Below are 20,110 nucleotides of genomic sequence, written 5' to 3'. Positions count from 1 at the left end.
CCAGACTTATTATTTTTTTCACATTTACATGACACTAATCTATCACTGCTTTGTGTGGAAGGCTATTAGCATACTTGTTCTATTCTCTCAGTTATATTACAAGTTCTTGGAGAGCAGACATCCTTGCAGATGGTACAAATTCAAAGAGTTGTTGGTCTGAATTATTTTTCTTTACAACTTCTATCCTTAAACCTAGCTGGCACTCAGATATTTCTGTGAGTAAACTAGAAAGAATGAAAATTTTTCACAAGTACAGAGAAGAATAATGATTTTCAAGAACCATGAAGAGTCTGAGCTCTTACCCTCTTTGCAAGCTGTCAAGTTAGCCTGCCATGGTTGCATGGATGCTGGTGGAAGACACGAGACTCCTTGGCCAGAAACAAAGGACGCAATTACTGATGGTGCAGTAAGCAGCATGAGCACCAGCATGTTTGTGTCAGTTCCCCTTGGCCCCAGTCCCATGAGGGTGATGCAGATGGGCAGTCACGTGGATGTTTCAGCATGCGCCTGTGTTGCATTACAGAGAGGAACCGAGAGCTAGGAGAACCCAAATCTTTTATACTAGGCAGTGAGCATTAGGCCTTTCGCTCCAGAGGGAGACACTATATTTCCCAAGATTGTTCATTATACAAACTGCCTTAAAAAAAGAGTCCGTAACAAAAGGCAGAGAGATCTCTGCTTGCAAGATATGCAGAAACATGAGAGACTCATGGAGAATTATCTTACAACATTGAGTAAACAGGCATTATTATTGTTTATTGAGTGCTTACATGTGCCAGGTCCTTTGCTAAGTATTTTATATGCATTATCTCTTTTATTCCTCTAAATAAACATATGAGAAAATATTAACAAATTTATGGGAAAATATTTCTATAAATTAAGACCTTCAGGATACAAATAATAGCAAAATGGAGAATTTGAAAATACACAGGTACATTAAAGAGGTCTAAGAGAGGAGCTATATCTATTAGCTGAATACCATCTGGACTCTCACTCCATCTGCTATCCCTGCTTCTTCCTCACTGTACTTTTCTGGCCCACTTGGTAGAATATGGCTGCTCCAAGCTCTTCAGCTCACTTGCTATAGTTCTAGCCAGCTTCAGAAGATAATTAAGAATCCCTGAATCAATCCTGGCGTGGTGGCTCACGCCTGTAATCCTAGCACTCTGGGAGGCTGAGGCGGGTGGATCATTTGAGTTCAGGAGTTCGAGACCAGCAGAGCAAGAGCAAGACCCCTGTCTCTATCAAAAATAGAAAAAATTAGCCAGGCATGGTGGCACATGCTTGTAGTGCCAGCTACTCCGGAGGCTGAGGCAGGAGGGCCCCTTGAGCCCAGGGGGTTGAGGTTGCCATGAGCTAGGGTGATGCCATGGTACTCTAGCCGGGACAACAGAGTGAGATGCTGTCTCAAGAAAAACGGAAAAAAAAAAAAAGAATCCCTGAATCTAATTGCCAGGTCCACAAAACAAAACATGATCAGCCCAACTTTGGCCAGGTGAATAATCAACACTGTGTATGTGTGTTGGGGAGAGAGCTTTACAGTAATATAAACAATAACTAACATGTATTAATAAAGAGGTCCACTTTTTCCATTATCATTACTTAATTTAAGGTAAGTAAAAATATCGTGGTACTATTTACTGGTCTATATCTTCCACTAGCCTGTGAGCTACTCCACAACAGGGATCATATCATTTAACAAAATTATAATCATACATATATCTATTTATATATACACACATATATAAAAACAAGAATTTTTCTGTATCTAAGATTATTTTAAAAAATACTTAATGTTTGCATACTATTCCAGCTTGGGGTATTTCTGCAAGTTTTTTTTTTTTTTTTTTTCTTTTTGAGACAAAGTCTCACTCTATTGCCTAGGGTAGAATGCAGTGGCATCATCATAGCTAACTGCAACCTCAAACTCCTGGGCTCAAGTGATTCTCCTGCTTCAGCCTCCGTTTTGCAACTCATTGAGTCTCTTTTGAATATTTAGATTATTTCTAATTTTTCACTACTATAAATACCACTGAAATAGCCATCGTTTTTGAAAATCTTAGCTACAGATGTGATTATTTTCTTCTTAGGATAGCTTCTCAGAAGTGAAACTCTTAGCTATTCACTTTTTATAGCTTCATATATACTATTTAATTTCTTTCCAAATATGTTGTACTTATGCACACTTCTGTCAGCAGCGTGAGTAACCTATCTAATTGCATATTCAGTAGCATTGAGAATTTTTTTTTAAACCCTTTGAAAGGTAAAAAATGTTTTGTTTTTGTTTTTTAGTGGTGAGATTAAACTTTTTTCCAATTTTTAAAACAGCAATTTATATTTCCTCTCCATGAATTATCTGTTAAAGCCCTTGCTGGCGGGAATCAAGTTTTGTTCTTCTTTTTAATGCGCCTCAGTGCTTACAATGGTGCTTGTTACAGGGCTGACTCTCACAGAGCTTTGAATACACAGATAGGAAACCTGGCGGTAACTGTTTAGCTTCTTGTGAGAATAATTAAGCCACTAAAACCTAACGATTGTGCACCATTTTAGGATTTATAAACAGTATTCACGTATATTAACGCATTCGAACACCACAGCAACTACTGTGCATTACTACTTTCGGCATTTTACCATGCGAAGCAAAGTCCGGAGTAACTGAGGTCCGAGAGGGATAAACAGAGAAAATGAGGTCCACGGAGGAATTCAGTTCCTCTGAAGAGCGGGAATAAACCAGCTAAAATGGTTGGTCCTCCCGCGCACCAGAGGGCGACGCAGGAGGATGCGAGGCGGCACGAACGAGCTGCTCGCCGGACTACATTTCCCAGAAGGTTTTGTCCGCCTCTGCGCCACGCACGGCCCTCCGGGACGCTCGGCGGCCGAGGACTTCAGGCCCCAGGTGGCTGTGCGGTTAGATACGCCTCCGTCTCCCACCGAGGCGGGCGCACAACGGCCACTTGCTAAGTAGCAGGAACCTGCTGTTGGACTCATTGCCAGGAAATGGGCGCCGGAAGGTTCTCCGACAAGATCCCGCTGTCTTAGGGCGGTAACGGTGTTCACAGGTCGGGAAGGGGCGGTGGGAGAAGCGGAGAAGCTCTGAGCTATGCTAGTGAACTGTGGGCACGTCTGTGAAGAGGCCCAGCTTTGGAGGGGCCGCGGTTCGCTCCTGCGGTGGAAGTTTGTCGTGTAACAGATCGAAAACTACATTTCCCAGGATTCTTGAGGCGCCAGAACTACCCTTCCCGAAAGCCTGAGCGAGATTCAGCCCGACTTCCGCCTCCTCCTACCAACCGGAAACCTCTAAGGACATGAGGAGTCGGTGGGCTTGGCGGCTCTTGAACTCTAAAAGCAGAGGGAACTGCTGGGCTTCAACTCCCCGGGGGCATTTCTCGCCGGTCCTGCGGAGAGGTGAGACGAGGCATCGTGTTAACGATGCCTGAGTGCTCTCTAGGGATACGATTCCCGTGGGTTGTGCCCGCTAGGCGAACGTGAGGCGAAGGTGCCACGCCCTCCCCAGTCCACGCCTGATGCCGGCAATACCAATCGCCGAGGTTGGGCCGAGGTTTCGCCCAACTCGCCCAAGCTCGCCCCAAAGTTCTAGGACTGAAAAGAGAACCGCCTTTCACTTCTGAGAGCAAGCCTCTGAAGGCCTGGGCATCTCGCCCGGCTTCTTCCTGAGCCCGGGTTTCCATTTTTTCTGTGACAGGAGGCCGGTAATTACGTAGGTCTCTCAGGAGCAAGCATAGGGATTTCTTTTCTTTACTCTCCAAATTTAGACTTACTTAGGTTCTAGCCTCGAGCCCACGTCAGGTCTGCTTTATTCTTGCTGTAATTCTCGGTACATTGCAATCATATCGTAGCCATTCAAAAACAAAATGAATACTGGAACCTGTCAGTTGCACCCCTGTTAGTGCATCCTGAAGAACATCTGACTTTATTCTGAGAAATGTTTCAACAGTTGGCTTGTTTTTGTTTTCCCAATTTTTATACTCCTTACATTTGTCCACAAAATAGGCACCTCGTACTTAGTATTGTTTACCTTCTTAAATCTTAATTGCCAGGTAAACTGAGCCATTCAGTACCCAAACACATCTTCCCACCTCTACACTGTTAATTGTGCTCTGAAGTTTCACTTTGTTGCTCACTGTTTCATTTACTCACACCAGTGACAGCTGCAGTCAAAACTGCAGTTACTGATCTGCCATGTGGTCCCCAACCCCTAGGCCAAGGACCGATATGGACTGATGAACAGTCCGTGGCTTGTCAGGAACAGGGCTGCACAGCATGTGAGTGGTGGGCGGTGGGCGAGCAAGCAAAGCTTCATCTGCATTTACAGCTGCCCCTCGTGGCTTGCATCACCGCTCTGCCTCCTGTCAGATCAGTGGAGGCATTCGATGCTCATAGAACCGGGAACCCTACTGTAAACTGTGCATGCGAGGAATCTAGGTTGCGCACTCCTTGTAAGAATCTAATGCCTGATCTGAGGTGAAGCTGAGGCGATGATGCTAGTGCTGGGGAAGAGCTGCAAATACGGATTATCGTTAGCAGAGAGGTTTGGCTGCACAGTAAATGTAATGTGCTGGAAACATCCTGAAACCATCCCCTCATCCTCCTGCCTCCCCATATCCATGGAAAAACTGTAGTCTGTGAAACCGGTCCCTGGTGCCAACATGGGTGGGGACTGCTGATCTATAAGATTGCTGTTTAGCTGGCAAGGTCATTCACAAAGTCTGGTTACATATTTGGGTGTTTAGCATGCACATACATTATAATGGACTTTGCAAACAGGAGTTGGCATTTTTTGAATCCTAGAAAATCATCCAGATCTCATCTTTGTTAACTGTGAGATATTCTTTGTTTTACATATGCAAATAAAAACATAAAATTAAACATTTTTAGAGAATGAACTTTGAAGTACATATCATACTGGGAAATATGTCACCATAAGTAAAGTTTAATGTTTTAACTTAATGGAGTTATCCCACTTGAGTCTGAGAGTTCTTAGAGAAACTTTAAGTCTCCTCTTACAACTAATTATGATTTGTGTCCCTCCTCACTCAACAGGTATTTATTGAATGTTTGCTGTGTACAATGAGTTTAAATTTACCTAATAATGTCAGTAATCATGGAATTTGAAACCTTTTGACCTCTGACCCATAGAAGGACCTTATTTATCATCTAGTCCAATTCCCTTTTTAAAGATAAATAAGCAAAGACATAGGAAGGTAATGTGATTTGTCTTCGTTTTATGCCTAGTAGTGCTGGACTTCTAGTCATTACTACTATGCAAACTTAGAACATCAGAAACACTAGAAATGCTTTTAAAAATAGAGATTCTCAGGCCCTATCCCAGAACAACTAAGTCCCTCTCTAGGGGTGGAGCCCAGGGATCTCTTAGTTTATTATTTAATGTATCAATCCTGGCAATTCTGATGCGACGAGTGTAGTGCATGTTAATAGACCAGCATTTAAGAACATATGCTGTAATGCCCATTCTTTGAGTTCCTGACAAAAATAACCAGCCATGTCACTGAAGTGTTTCAGCTCTAAAGTTAGCAGTAAATTAATATAAAGCTTACAGTTTAGATTTAATGAAACACTATTTTCCATGTTTTTTTCAAAAGTAAACTCTGGACTTTGCCAGTAAAAAGGAGCTTGGTATAAGATGGGCCAGAGTTCCAATCCACAATATATGACTTAGTTGCTTTGTGAAGGCTTTAAACTCTGAATTTGTTTCGCACTGTAAAAAACAAAACAAAAAAGAATATAAGTATGAAAGAATTAAAAGTAACAATGAAAGATTTGGCAGTTTGGACAGTGTTTAAGTTCTGGGAACTTAAATTATTAAGGGCCTGTTATTCCACTTTGACCTGGAAACACTGATTCTGGTTGTTTCATCTCTACCTATTAATATCCAAAAGAATATAAGCATGAAAGAATCAAAAGTAACAATGAAAGATTTGGCAGTTTAGACAGTGTTTAAGTTCTGGGAACTTAAATTATTAAGGGCCTGTTATTCCACCTTGACCTGGAATCACTGATTCTGGTTGTTTCATCTCTACCTATTAATATCCCTGCAAAGACTCTAAGGAGCACTTATGAGTTGAACTGCTCATAATACCCTACTACAAATACCCAGGGGCTTTATTACGGAGGAGTGAAACTTAAGTCCTACTGCCAGGGAGGGTATCGGCACCTACCTCATAGGATTGTGGGGACTAAGCAAAATATTACATAAATATTTGAGCACATATAAGGAATAAATGTTCCACATATCCTTCTGTATTCTCAGCATACATAGTCAAAGTTGGAAAGTTTGTGCTCTTCAGCAGTTAGAGTTGAGGCAGTGATACCCAAAGCATTTGATGTACATTATATTACAATTTTAGACTGACTGAGAATAATGTCAGATAAAAGAGAGGCTCAGGAGAGTCAATTAACTTGTGTGTGATTATAAAATTCCCAATTAGAAGAGCTGGAACTATATTATAAATAGATGGGGAAAATGATATAGAAGCTACAGTATAATACCTCTATCAGTTACTACAAGGGGGAAAAAAAGGTGTTGTATTCTCTTTTCAGATTTCTTCACCACCACAACCAAGGAAGGATATGATCGGAGGCCAGTGGACATAACTCCTTTAGAACAAAGAAAATTAACTTTTGATACCCATGCATTGGTGCAAGACTTGGAAACTCATGGTGAGAGACATGAATACCTCTTGAAAGAAGAAAAATATAGCATTCATACAATAAATTGCCTAGTCAAGACAGTATCACTGTTACAAAAACTAAGGCTATTTAAATAGAAGTACCATCCAGAAATATTTTACATTTACTGATATGCTCAAAATATGTTAATTGAAAACAGCATTATATAAAATTGTAAGCGCAGAATAATTCCAGTTATGTAAAAAGAAAAAACTAGAGTTCCCAGGCTGATACTAAAGTCTATGTGGAAGTACAGATGTTTAAGAATAATAGAAAAAAATCAAAGAACAACACAAAAAATTACCGTATATCAAAACAGTAACTAAAATCATATGTTATTACAGGAATAGAAAAGTTGATTAATAGAACCGAATGGTATTCAGACACATATGTATATGAATTTAGCATGTGATAAAGGCATTACAAATTAGGGAAAGGAAGGATTATTTAATAAATAAGCTACAATGAATGACTAGCCATTGAGAAAAGATATATTAGATCCCTTTACTGAAAACTAAATTTCAGATAGATGAAAAGCTAAATATAAAAGATCAACAACTTTATAGAAAAAGTGGGCAAAAGCTTTAAACAGTAGCACACAGAAAACTAAATATAAATAACCAAAAAATATGTGTAAAGGTGCTTAACCTCATTACCAATCAAAGAAATGTAAATTTAAGTACAAATTAAAATAACAATGCGGTGCCATTTTTAATGCCAATTATACACTCAAAAAAATGCTGGTCAGGTGGCTTAGTGCCCGAAATCTTAGCAATTCCAAAGATAGAGACTGGAGGGTTGCTTGAGACCAGGAGTTTGAGACCAGCCTGGGCAATATAATGTGACCCTGTCTCTACAAGAAATTTTTTAAAAAATTAGCCAAGCATGGTGGCACATGCCTGTAGTCCCAGCTACTTGGGAGGCTGAGATGGATGATTGCTTGAGCTTGGGAGGTCAAAGTTACAGTGAGCTATGATCAGGCCACTGCCCTCCAGCCTAGGTGACAGAGCAAGACCCTGTCTGTAAAAAAAAAAAAATTTTTTTTTTTTTTTTTTTTTTTGAGACAGAGTCTCACTCTGTTGCCCAGGCTAGGGAGCTATGGCATTAGCCTAGCTCACAGCAACCTCAAACTCCTGGGCTCAAGCAATCCTCCTGCCTCAGCCTCCTGAGTAGCTTGGACTACAGGCATGCACCACCATGCCCGGCTAATTTTTTTATATGTATACATTTTTTAGTTGTCCAGCTAATGTCTTTCTATTTTTTTAGTAGAGACGGGGTCTCGTTCATGCTCAGGCTGGTCTCAAACTTCTGAGCTCAAACAATCCACCCACCTTGGCTTCCCAGAGTGCTGGGATTACAGGCGTGAGCCACTGTGCCCAGCCAAAAAATTTTTTTAAATAAAAAAGCCTAGGAATATCCAGTGTTGATATAGATGTGAGGGAAGACAAGGAAATTAGAATTGTAGAGTGCTTTTATCTGTCAAATATTTAATTGTAACCATTTTTTTAAAAGAGTATAAAAACTTAAGTCTTGTAGAAAGCTCTATTCTTACAAGAATGTGCACTTTTTAAAAAATACAAATACCTATTTGCTGCCTACAGGATTTGACAAAACACAAGCAGAAACAATTGTATCAGCATTAACCACTTTATCAAATGTCACCCTGGATACTATCTATAAGGAGATGGTCACTCAAGCTCAACAGGTAATATATTCATTTTTATCACTTCTGACAGTTTTATTAGGTAATCTTTTTCATAACTATATCTCTGTCTACCCACTGGCCTTCCAGACACACCTATATCTTCCTTGTTCTCTCTAAAGGGACCACAAAATAAAAAAGAAAAACCATTAGTAAAGTTAGTATCTAGGACTAAAGAGTTAAAATAATTATAACAAGACTGTAACACGGAGAACAGAATTTTGCCAAATCTTTCATTGTTAGTGAAATAACTTTTTCTCCCAGAAAGCCCACCACAGTAGAAGTACTAACCTTTCTATATAATAAGTATATTTTACTGCTGTCATATGTATGTTTTGGGTAATTTTCACAGACTTAGAAAGCTCAAAGGGACTTGCATGCCAGGGAACAACTTAATAAATTGCCTGGCTAAGATGATTTAATTTGACTGGCGATAAACATCTTTAAAGTCAGTCCTATTTATTAAGAACTTAAGATGTAAGAGGCAAAGTGCTGGGTACTTTTCATATATTATTTAATCTCTAACAGCCTCAGAAAGTAGGTAAAATTCTATTTTGCCATGGAAGACGGACTCAGGAGTAATTTGTAACTTTTCATTGTAGTGATATGGACAAAAAGCAGTAATTTTATATAAAGGATAGAATAGGCTAAATGAACTTAACTGGAATAATAATTCATTTCTGTCAATCATAAATAATTCACTATGTTCAAGATTCTGTTTTCTTCCCATGGTAATATTTTTTAAATTTTAATTTTTTAAGTCTAGTCTTCCTCAGATAAATATTTTACAGCATGGAAAGAAAAATGAGGATTTCTCACATAGAATTAGAATCCCTTGCATAAAATGTCATTACTTTAAGGGTCATTGAGAATCAAAAGCTTTTAAAGATTTTTACTGTAATGTCCAAATAGACACTTAGAATTAAAACATTCAGCCCCTACCTTTAACTTACCTTTAAATTTGTATATGCATTATTTTAGCTAGCTTACCTGGGATCATAGTAAATCCTCTAAAGAAAAAGCCAACCATTTAATTAGTTCCCACAAAGCTCTGAGCTAACCTTGAAAAGGCTATATGGAGCTACTGACATTTTTAACAAAAGTAATTTACTCTTTAATTTTTATAATTTTACCTGTAATGTAAGAAGTGAATTAAAACTATGATTTGAGGAGTCTTCATGCTGGTAGGACCATTTAATCCTACATACAAAATGTAGGATTGGGTACAGGGATATTACTATTAAACTTTTGGCTTTTTTATTATTGGTGTGTGAAGTTAAAGTCCCGTTCTACCCTTGAGCCTAACCCTATTGCTGACATAGGATAGAATAAGGCTCAAAGATGTTATGAAGGATGGAGCTAAGGCTCAGGGCCATAGGCATAACAAGCTATATACTTTGATCACTTCAGAAAGGGCTATACTAAGTCAAGTCTCCTCAATCTAAGAATTCAATTATATTGTGAATTTGCTTATAATCTGAATATTCTGATGGCTCCACAGTAGTTACAACAGCACACTTAGTTGACTACTTAACAATGTTTTTTTCTTTCTTAAATCTCTTCTTTTTCATTTCTATATTTCAGATATTTAGGTTTCATATTTTTTTTTACTTAGCCAATCAACATCATACGTTGTAGCATGTTAACAAATTCTTTTAAATTTCATGAAAACAATTCCATAAAATGATGGCAGGCTGGCTGGTGGCTCACGCCTATAATCCTAGCACTCTGGGAGGCTGAGGCGGGAGGATAGCTCAAGGTCAGGAGTTTGAGACCAGCCTGAGCGTGAGCGAGACCCCATCTCTGCTATAAATAGAAAGAAATTAATTGGCTAACTAAAAATATATATAGAAAAAAATTAGCTGGACATGGTGGCGCATGCCTGTAGTTCCAGCTACTCAGGAGGCTGAGGCAGGAGGATCGCTTGAACCCAGGAGTTTGAGGTTGCTGTGAGCTAGGCTAATGCCATGGCACTCTTGCCTGGGCAACAGAGTGAGACTCTGTCTCAAAAAATAAATAAAAATAAAAGGATGGCATTCCATAAATCACTAGATTATTTTTATTTTGTTTTCTAGGAAATAACAGTACAACAGCTAATGGCTCATTTGGACTCTATCAGGAAAGACATGGTCATCCTAGAGAAAAGTGAATTTGCAAATCTGAGAGCAGAGAATGAGGTGATACTAATTTTAAATTATTACTCATAAAATAACTGATCTCTACAGTAAAAATAGCGTATAAAGTAAAAAAAAATTTTTTAAATAAATAACTGATCTCACAAGTGTTTTACTTGGTGAATAAGTTAATATGACCAACTAACAATTTTATGTGGTTATTAAACAATTAACAAGTTTTTAGATAAAGTGTATACTGTTTATTTAACCATACCTAATCTTTCTATGTATATATCATAGTTTTTGCACAGTGAAGAATAAGAGTTATATTTTATACATATAAAAGTCACATAAAATGGAAAATCTTTGAGTTCTATATTTATTCTATAAAATTTCTAGTGTAGCTCATAATGTAATGTTCTCAGAACTGAAAGTAATGTGGCATTTTTGGTTTGACTTGATCCTGTACTAATTGTCTTTATCACTTAAGAGAAAACTATGTTTTTGTAGTTAAATCAGAATTTTAAGTTATATTATCCTCTAGCTTAAATATTTTCAAATTTAGAAATCATTTTTAAAAGTAAAATTTAATATTAAAATATAAATGTACTTTCTAATGTTTTATTCATAAGATTTATTTTCCAAATATGATAGTTTATTAGTTTCTTTTTAAAACTTTTTCTTTAACAAATTCTGTATTAGAAATCCATAGAATGTCCAAATTTTGCTAATCCGGGGTTTTAAATTTTTAAAATAAATCACGGTTTACTGCTAATTGCATGTGATCTTTCTTATACCTAGAAAATGAAAATTGAATTAGACCACGTTAAGCAACAACTAATAGTAAGTGAAATTTTTTTCTACTTATTAATTTCAGAATACTCATTACAAGATCTTTTTTAAAAAATATTTTTATTTCCTTTATAGCATGAAACCAGTAGAATCAGAGCAGATAATAAACTGGACATCAACCTAGAAAGGAGCAGAGTAACAGATATGGTAATGTGCTTTTAGACGTACTTTCTTTGTTACTTATTCCTTTTTAGTCTTTTTGTTTTTTAAACTTTTTGCTGCTTCACATCCTATAGTTTACAGATCAAGAAAAGCAACTTATGGAAGCAACCACAGAATTTACAAAAAAGGTAAAGTAGTATGTAAAAATTTCTCTTTTGTACAGTTCTTATGCCTTGTATAACTGCTTTTATGTGTATCAGTTTATAAGTTTGGACTTTAAAGGGCTAGCCCTGTAGAATATATGGTTTCCTTATAGCTACTGTGTTTCCCCGAAAATAAGACCTACCCATGAAATAAGCCCTAGCAGGATTTCTAAGCATTTGCACAATATAAGCCCTACCCCAAAAATAAGACCTAGTGATGGATGTGGCTGTGCAGCATATCTGCATAACCCATGCATTTCCTTACAGAGTGGTAAAGAAGAGCAGCCCTTCTCATCTGCCCCATGAGAGCTCTGTTACTGGACATGAGAGATTGGGGCCAATGGTTCTAAAGGAAATAGAGTGGCAAGAAATTCAGGATGGAATTCAGGGTTTGGAGAATTATGATGATGTTCCAGAAGAAGATGACTTAACTATATTTGAATAAATGTAGATTGTTGTACCCTACTTAAAAAAAATAACACATCCCCTGAAAATAAGCCCTAGGGTGTCTTCTTGAGGAAAAATAAATATGAGACCCTGTCTTATTTTCGAGGAAACACGGTATTATAGCTAGCCAGCTTTTTATGGGAGTTACCACCAGGTAAGATAGTCATACATGAGCTGTGACTTCAGAGTAAGAATCAAACTTTCCACATAGCGTACTTTTTTAAAACTATTATTTTTATATAGAAAATAATACTACTTTTTAAAAGACAAAGATTCACTACTGGTGTTACTATTTCACATTTGGTATTTAAATGAGTGCCTAGGCTCAGTTAAGTATCTTAAAATTCTGAAAGATCATAGTATTTTTGTTAATGTGCCAGATCCTATTTTGGATGCTTTATTTGTTTCTGTTAATTCACTTAAACTTCATATCATCCTCTGTGAGGTAGGCACTATTATTCACATTTTACCAGTTTCAAAAATGAGGCACAGAGGGGTTAAGATCACCAGTTAATAAGTGGTACAGTTTGGAAAAGAACCTGGATTCTAAACTTAATAACTCAGAACTACTGCCTCTTGTCAATAATTTTTTTTTCAATAATAATTCTAAAATGTAATTATTACTCTCTATGGCTTGAGTAAAACTCTGCTGTCTGACTCAGCCTAGTCCTTTTCTTAAAAGTTCAAAGCCATCACTCTTGCTCATAATTTAATAGAAGATCACATTTGTCCTTCCAAGAATACTAATCTCTTCTTCTTGACCAGATAAAGGAGATAAACAGGGAAATACAGCAAATTCTTTCACAACCAGTTTCTGAGCTCTAGGTGCCTTCTTATCTCTCCTGTTACCCTTTGGCCCCTATAAACATAGCATTCAATGTTACCCATCAGGTATTTCTGCCAGTTCCTTTAATATTAGTGCCAGTTCATAGTATAAACCTTGTTGATTTTTTATTTGCAGAATATATTTAAAGTTTTATCTATAATATTCTAAGGACAATACACACATAAAGTGATAGTTCTGTGACTAAAATTTTTCCTTCTCAGTTTATCCTCTTATATATTTAAGTCTCAAATATTTTATTAGGAGGTTTATAATAGAATATGCCCAGTATGTGATAATCCTAAGAAATGATCTTCAAATAGGAAAGCAAAAGGTATGTGATTTGTCAGTTTGTAGTGTTCATTTAATGTTTTTTAATACCACTGTACTTTTACTGTTTCCTCAATTAAGACATTTGTAATGCACAATTAGCCCATAAGTAAGGGTTTCTAATGTAAGTAGTTCTCTTATTTATTCTTATTTACTACAGGATACCCAAACCAAAAGTGTTATTTCAGAGACCAGTAATAAAATTGACACTGAAATTGCTTTCTTAAAAACACTGATGGAGTCTAACAAACTTGAGACAATTCGTTATCTTGCAGGTAAGACTTTGTCAGAAAAAGGAATTGCTATCATTTAGTATATAAACTTGTTCCGTTTTTGCCCCCCTGCCCTTTGTGAAGAATGGGACCTGTTAGTTCCTGTCTACCAAGATAACAATGTAGGCACAGGAAAAAAAAAACAGAAGGAGCTATAATAAGGCTTCTGTATTGCTTGATCCCCTGTAGTCCTTTTAGAAAGTTCTAATCTCAGGATATAAATTTAACAGGCAACTCTGTAACTTACTAATAGGTGAGAGCATATGGATATCAAAGAAATATATAAACACAAGTACAAAATGATACCAGGATAAAGTAGGTATTCCACAGTGAAAAGAATGAAAATTTGCTTTTTATTCCTTATATCCTTCATAACGATTTGAGTGGGATTAGAAAGAAAAATCAATACAGTATATACAAGCCATTAAAACCATAACAAGCTTGGTGGTAGTGGTGTGATAATCTCTTGTCTTGAATCAACTGACTCAGCACAGATTCTACCCAAATATTAGATTGTCACATACTGAGCCCCTTAAGTACCATCTGACCTGAGCCACTTACAGGGCCCTAATGAGTTAGGAAAAATGCCCTACTCAAGTATTATTTGTCTTTTTACTTTTTATAAAAAGTAATGTATTTTCATTAAAATTTATTCATATAATTCAAAAGCAATAAAAGTGAAAGCCTTCAAAATCCTTTCCCCATGTGTATTTATTATTAGTAGTAAATATTTCTAAGTTTTTTCTTTGTATATAATTAATATATATACTTTATAAAAATAATTAAATTGTATATTACAGTCTGCTCCACAATTTTTAAAAATTTAACGAAATGTCTTAAATATTGTTCCATATCAGTGTATACACAGACATCTTTTTATTAGAAAGTATAGTACTTCCTTTACATTAAAATGCCATAATTTATTTAGCCAATCCTTTATTAACAGGCATTCTGCTTCTAATTTTTCATTATTAGGAACAATACCGGCCGGGCTCAGTGGCTCACGCCTGTAATCCTAGCACTCTGGGAGGCAGAGGTGGGAGGATCACTCAAGGTCAGGAATTCAAAAGCAGCCTGAGCAAGAGCGAGACCCCATCTCTACTAAAAATAGAAAGAAATTAATTGGCCAACTAAAAATATATAGAGGCCGGTGCAGTGGCTCACGCCTATAATCCTAGCACTCTGGGAGGCCGAGGCAGGCGGATTGCTCGAGGTCAGGAGTTCGAAACCAATCTGAGCAAGAGCAAGACCCTGTCTCTTACTATAAATACAAAGAAATTAATTGGCCAACTAATATATATAGAAAAAATTAGCCGGGCATGGTGGCACATGCCTAAAGTCCCAGGTACTCGGGAGGCTGAGGCAGCAGAATCGCTTGAGCCCAGGAGTTTGAGGTTGCTGTGAGCTAGGCTGACACATGGCACTCACTCTAGCCCAGACAACAGAGTGAGACTCTGTCTCAAAAAGAAAAGAATAATAGCGAACTGAACAGCTATATGTATGTCACATACACATTTTATGCCCTGGTGCTAGTACTTAGATATAACAAAGCTACAAACATTTAAAATTGGGGATCAAAAAGATAATGCAATTTAAAAATTTTTTGTTTTTAACAAATTGCTGTCTAAAATAAAATTGCTGATTTATACCATCTGTGGTTCTCTGTGCAGTCACCACTAATGTAAGGGTGAAAATGGAGCCCCCAGCCCTCAAATGATATGTATCCCTTTCCTTTCTTCAACTTGGGTAGCTCAATTTTTATCTCTTTAAAACCCTGGGCTTCTGTTTAAGATTCATTTGAAGGAAGGCTTCTAAGGCTAAAAAAAAATTTGAAAATCCTTATTCTAGCAAAGTCTCTGGAACCAGAGCCCTTCAGTCCACTTATAATGCTCAGAAAATTCTGAAACTGCCTAGTTTGGAGTGTTCATTCCCAGTGTCAAAATCAATCCCAAAGTAACACAGGTTAGGAAGGGCTTCAAATTCCACTCAGCTGCCTCCACAGTATTTACCTAAAGAATCAATATCTTAGTTAAAAACAAAATCCTTTTTACCCTCACTTTAAAGATGGTGATCTCCAAAAAGCTTTCATTTAACAGTGGATATATACAAGGCAGAATCTAATAGACTCAGAGGCAGTGGCAAAAGAAATTAGCAAGTTAGTCATTGTTTAGAAAAAGATGTTTCCTAAGTCATCCTTCTTTTCTTTTTTCCCTGAGGATTTGCAATCAAAAGTACTGAGGTATTTCTCTTTATCCATCTCAAAATATATGTTACTCCTGCTTTGTTGGTAAGCCTTTTAGGAAGCCTGAATCCCACACTTTAAACAGGTGGGAAGTTAATGTCATCAGTGGATCTTTTGGGTTCTAGAATACCTGAGATGTTGCCACTAAGACAATAATACACTGTTTATCTGAGTTTCACACATTCAGTCATGAACACAGGGGGAGAAAATCTTCATTCAGCTCTCAAAGCCCCAGCATTAAAGATCTTGCATTTCCCTTAGAGAAGAAATCCTTATCAAATTATAAATGTTAATCAGTTTGATTATTTGATTTCTGAACATGTATCAGTCAGTACTCTTTTAGTTTTAAGTATCATATATCCAGCTTGAACTAGCTTAGGAATAAAAGAGCAAGTGTTGGCTTCCTACTGAACTATGGAAGGAGCAGAGTTATAGCCTAACCACGAGGATAATTGGAATCAGACTTACTCTTTATGTTGTCTGTGAATGTCTGCCTCATTTTCTCATACCAGCTTCCTTCATGGGTTAGAAACATTGCCACTAATAGCTTCTAGACACTCTTATTACAGTTTCACTAAGCAGGAGAAATTATCCCCTTTCCTTAGTTCCAATTACGAAAATCCCATAAAAGGAGTCTGGAAGGTCTGTCCATCTTGGGTCAGATACCACCCTTTGGCCCAGAACACTGTTGCCAAAGAAGCAAGAGGTGTAAGATGGTGCAGTTTCCATTTAATCTATATAGTTAATGTGGCAGATTTTGTTCTGGGCAGATAAATAATAAAAGCTAATGTTTATAGAGTGCTTAAAATGTACCAAGGCACATGCTCACCTAAGAATTGTACTGTATGTAGAATGCCTCGTAGGCAGGCCACAGAAGATAAACAACAAATTTAAAAGTAATTTGGGATGACTCCATAGTTAGCATAACAACAGCAATGACACATAAAAGCTAAAATAACAGCAACAAAAAATACAAAAGTTAAATGCAGTTATAATTGTGTTGTGTATTCTAATAAAGGAATGAAATAATCCCTCCTCACAATAAATAATTGTTCATTTGATTATCTAAAACATAAGCTCTAAGTTAGCAGAGGCTGTAACTACCTAGATAGCACTATGTGGCTCAAAAAAATGGCAAGTCCTTCAGGTGTCACAGTAGAAATAAAGGAAACAAAATGTTTTTAAAGAAAAAAACAAAAAACAGCTTTGGAGTCAGGTACACTTAGTCTTAAATCCTGGCTCTACTACTTGCTAGCAATAGAGCTTTGGGCTTGCTGCCTCATCTGTAAAATGGGGATAATAAAACTAATCTCATAGGGTTTTAGTTATGGTTAAATAAAGTAGTGTATGTAATTGCTGAGCACACTAGCACACTACCGTGTTTCCCCGATGATAAGACAGGGTCTCATATTTATTTTTCCTCAAGAAGACACCCTAGGGCTTATTTTCAGGGAATGTGTTATTTTTTTTTAAGTACGGTACAACAATCTACATTTATCCAAATATAGTTAAGTGGTCTCCTTCTGGAACTTCATCATAACTCTTCAAACCCCGAGTTCCATCCTGAATTTCTTGCCACTCTATTTCCTTTAGAACCATTGGTCCCAATCTCTCTTCTTTACCGCTCCTCGAGGAAATGCATGGGTTGTGCAGATATGCTGCGTAGCCACACCCATCACTAGGTTTTATTTTTGGGGTAGGGCTTACTTATAATGTGCAAATGCTTAGAAATCTTGCTAGGGCTTATTTCATGGGTAGGTCTTATTTTCAGGGAAACACGGTATGTGGCAGGTTAAATAGTAGCAGGATCAAATGGGAGAATATATAATTGCCCATTGGTAGTAAGACAAGATACTTAGTGTTCGGTGGCTCACGCCTGTAATCCTAGCACTTTGGGAGGCCGAGGCGGGCGGATTGCTCAAGGTCAGGAGTTCGAAACCAGCCTGAGCGAGACCCCGTCTCTACCAAAAATAGAAATAAATTAATTGGCCAACTAAAAATATATATACAAAAAATCAGCCGGGCATGGTGGCGCATGCCTGTAGTCCCAGCTACTCGGGAGGCTGAGGCAGGAGGATCGCTTGAGCCCAGGAGATTGAGGTTGCTGTGAGCTAGGTTGATGCCATGGCACTCACTCTAGCCAGGGCAACAGAGTGAGACTCTGTCTCAAAAAAAAAAAAAAAGAACAGGTGTTGTGTTTACGATTTGAAAAGCCTGATGCTTTGTCTGCCTTTCCTTCTACCTCACTGAGTTTTTGATTTAAGGGTTTTCATTAACATTTCATTTTTTTTAACAATTATGAAAGACGTTATTTTAAAATATACTGAAAAGGCAACTAAAATTTTCTTCTCATAGATATATGGATCTCTATTATAGTAGTCTAATTACATAATTTTTTAATATGGAGAAGGATAGTTTTCTACTTTTCATAAGATCTGAAATCAATATATAATTAAAGTAGTCATTAATAATGCTAATGTTAATGATACTAAATAGTTACAGATTCTGACATCTACATTTTTAAATTATTGTCATCCTTATTCTTTTTTCAAATATAGGACCTTTTAAGAATTGGCTGTGATCTTGCCCTTAAGAATATCTTTTTATCCTTAATTTAATTTTCTAATAAAAAATAGGGTAGAATATTGGTTGGATTTCCTTTGTTTTTTGCTCTTTGTTTAAATTGAAGATAACATTATTCTGTTTATCTCTGCAAAATAATCACAAATACATGACCTGTAACATAGTCTCTTCTTTTCACAGCCTCAGTGTTTGCTTGCCTGGCAATAGCATTGGGATTTTATAGATTCTGGAAGAACGATTAATGCTCCTACTACTGCTTCTGTTGTCTTCTTAGAACACTAAACCAGCATAGATTTATTTTGAACATTGTCAGTTGCAGCAGAAACTTACTACAAGATTATTCAAAGTATATATGGAAAAACGAGACGTGTTTTAGAATGGGAAGAGATATTTTGTCTTTATTTTGTATGTGTGTCTTTATTTTATTATATTGGAAAGCTACCATTCAAAACCTGATTTGAGATAGAAAGGCATTTTGTCCTTATCCTATTGATGGTTCATAGAAACTGAACCAGAGGTTTTTTATGTTTGCTTCAACTGTGTAAATTGTGTAGGATTTTGTTGGTATCTGCTGAAAATCTGAAAACTGTTCCCTAGCCTAAGTACTAATTAGTAGATTTAACTTTCTTGGTAACTATTGCACAATTACATTTTTATATAAAATAAAAGGTTATTATAACAGTTGTTTGGATTTTAAGTGACTATAAACATAACTAGATATTTTCTTTTGTAATGTACTAAAACAATAAATTAAAATAATGTGTGCTGTAGTACAAGTGATTTCATTTAGTATGAAATCTGTAATGTTGCTAAATATTGAGCTCTGGTTTTTATGTCTTTTTTAAATTTCTGATTCACAGAAACCAATTTATCTCTACTTCTTAACTTACCCATCTTAAATTTAAAAAATTTTTTTAATTTTAAAAATTAAAAAAAAAAAAGCTTTTCTTAATGATTCATTTAAATGCAGCAGACATTTATTGATATATAGTACCCACTCTCGGGAAACTGATAGGGAAATTCAGATTTTTGTTTTGTTGTTATTGGGTCTACTGTTTTTTTCTTATATATCAGTAGATCATATGTAATTTCAAAGAAAATAAATAAATAAGATTAGGTTTATTTCTATCTTATAGCCAGTGTGAACATTCTAGGGATAATATGCCAGCCCCAGAGTGTCAGGGTCCTTGCTCCTCATCTTATTGCTCTACTCAGGGGTCCTCAAACTTTTTAAACAGGGGGCCAGTTCACTGTCAGGCAGACCATTGGAGAGTGTGCACTGAGGGCCCAGAACGAGTCGGCTGCTAAGCAGGACAGGCAGTGGCGGCAAAAACACCCGGAGGGCTGGATAAGTGTGCTAAGCGGCCCGTATATGGCCCACGGGCCGTAGTTTGAGGACGCCTGCTCTACATCCTAGTGTTGCCCTCATTGACAAGGTCTAGTTACTAACCACCACATTCACATTCCAGAAGAAGGAAGGGGCAAGAAGTGAGCAAGTCCTTTCCCTTGAGGGGGATGACCCTAAGGTTTTACATACCATAGTTGCTCACATCCTATTGGACACAACTTGTTATCTTAGCTGCAAGGGAAGCTGGGAAGTTAGTCCTTATCCTGAGCAGCCACAAGCCCAGATAAATGCTATTACTATGGAAAGGGGGAGAATAGATTAGAACCCTATATAGGTATTTTCTACTTCACTGGCACAGAAAGAAACTAGAGAAAACTGGAGCAA

General features: G+C 37.0%; 1 protein-coding gene across 5 annotated transcripts; it reads left to right on the top strand.

Moving 5' to 3' along the window:
• Positions 1-2,875: 2,875 nt before the first annotated feature.
• Positions 2,876-19,148, top strand: CCDC90B (coiled-coil domain containing 90B). Of its 5 annotated transcripts, none has more exons than XM_076002361.1 (9): positions 2,881-3,405; positions 6,580-6,699; positions 8,310-8,413; positions 10,486-10,587; positions 11,326-11,367; positions 11,452-11,523; positions 11,613-11,666; positions 13,442-13,556; positions 18,543-19,148. In XM_076002361.1, exons 1-9 carry the CDS (start codon positions 3,306-3,308, stop codon positions 18,599-18,601), a joined length of 768 nt encoding a protein of 255 aa, XP_075858476.1. In that variant the 5' UTR covers positions 2,881-3,305; the 3' UTR covers positions 18,602-19,148. The 5 variants fall into 5 exon arrangements, with proteins under 5 accessions (XP_075858478.1, XP_075858476.1, XP_075858477.1 ...); XM_012736126.3 differs by having other exon boundaries at positions 2,883-3,405; positions 18,559-19,148; XM_076002363.1 differs by lacking the exon at positions 8,310-8,413 and having other exon boundaries at positions 2,876-3,405; positions 18,559-19,148.
• The last annotated feature ends 962 nt before the right edge of the window (positions 19,149-20,110 follow it).

Source organism: Microcebus murinus, chromosome 4 (genome assembly GCF_040939455.1).
Source record: "Microcebus murinus isolate Inina chromosome 4, M.murinus_Inina_mat1.0, whole genome shotgun sequence".
In the NCBI taxonomy this organism is placed as follows: domain Eukaryota; kingdom Metazoa; phylum Chordata; class Mammalia; order Primates; family Cheirogaleidae; genus Microcebus; species Microcebus murinus.
This window is presented reverse-complemented; position numbering and strand designations above follow the sequence as displayed.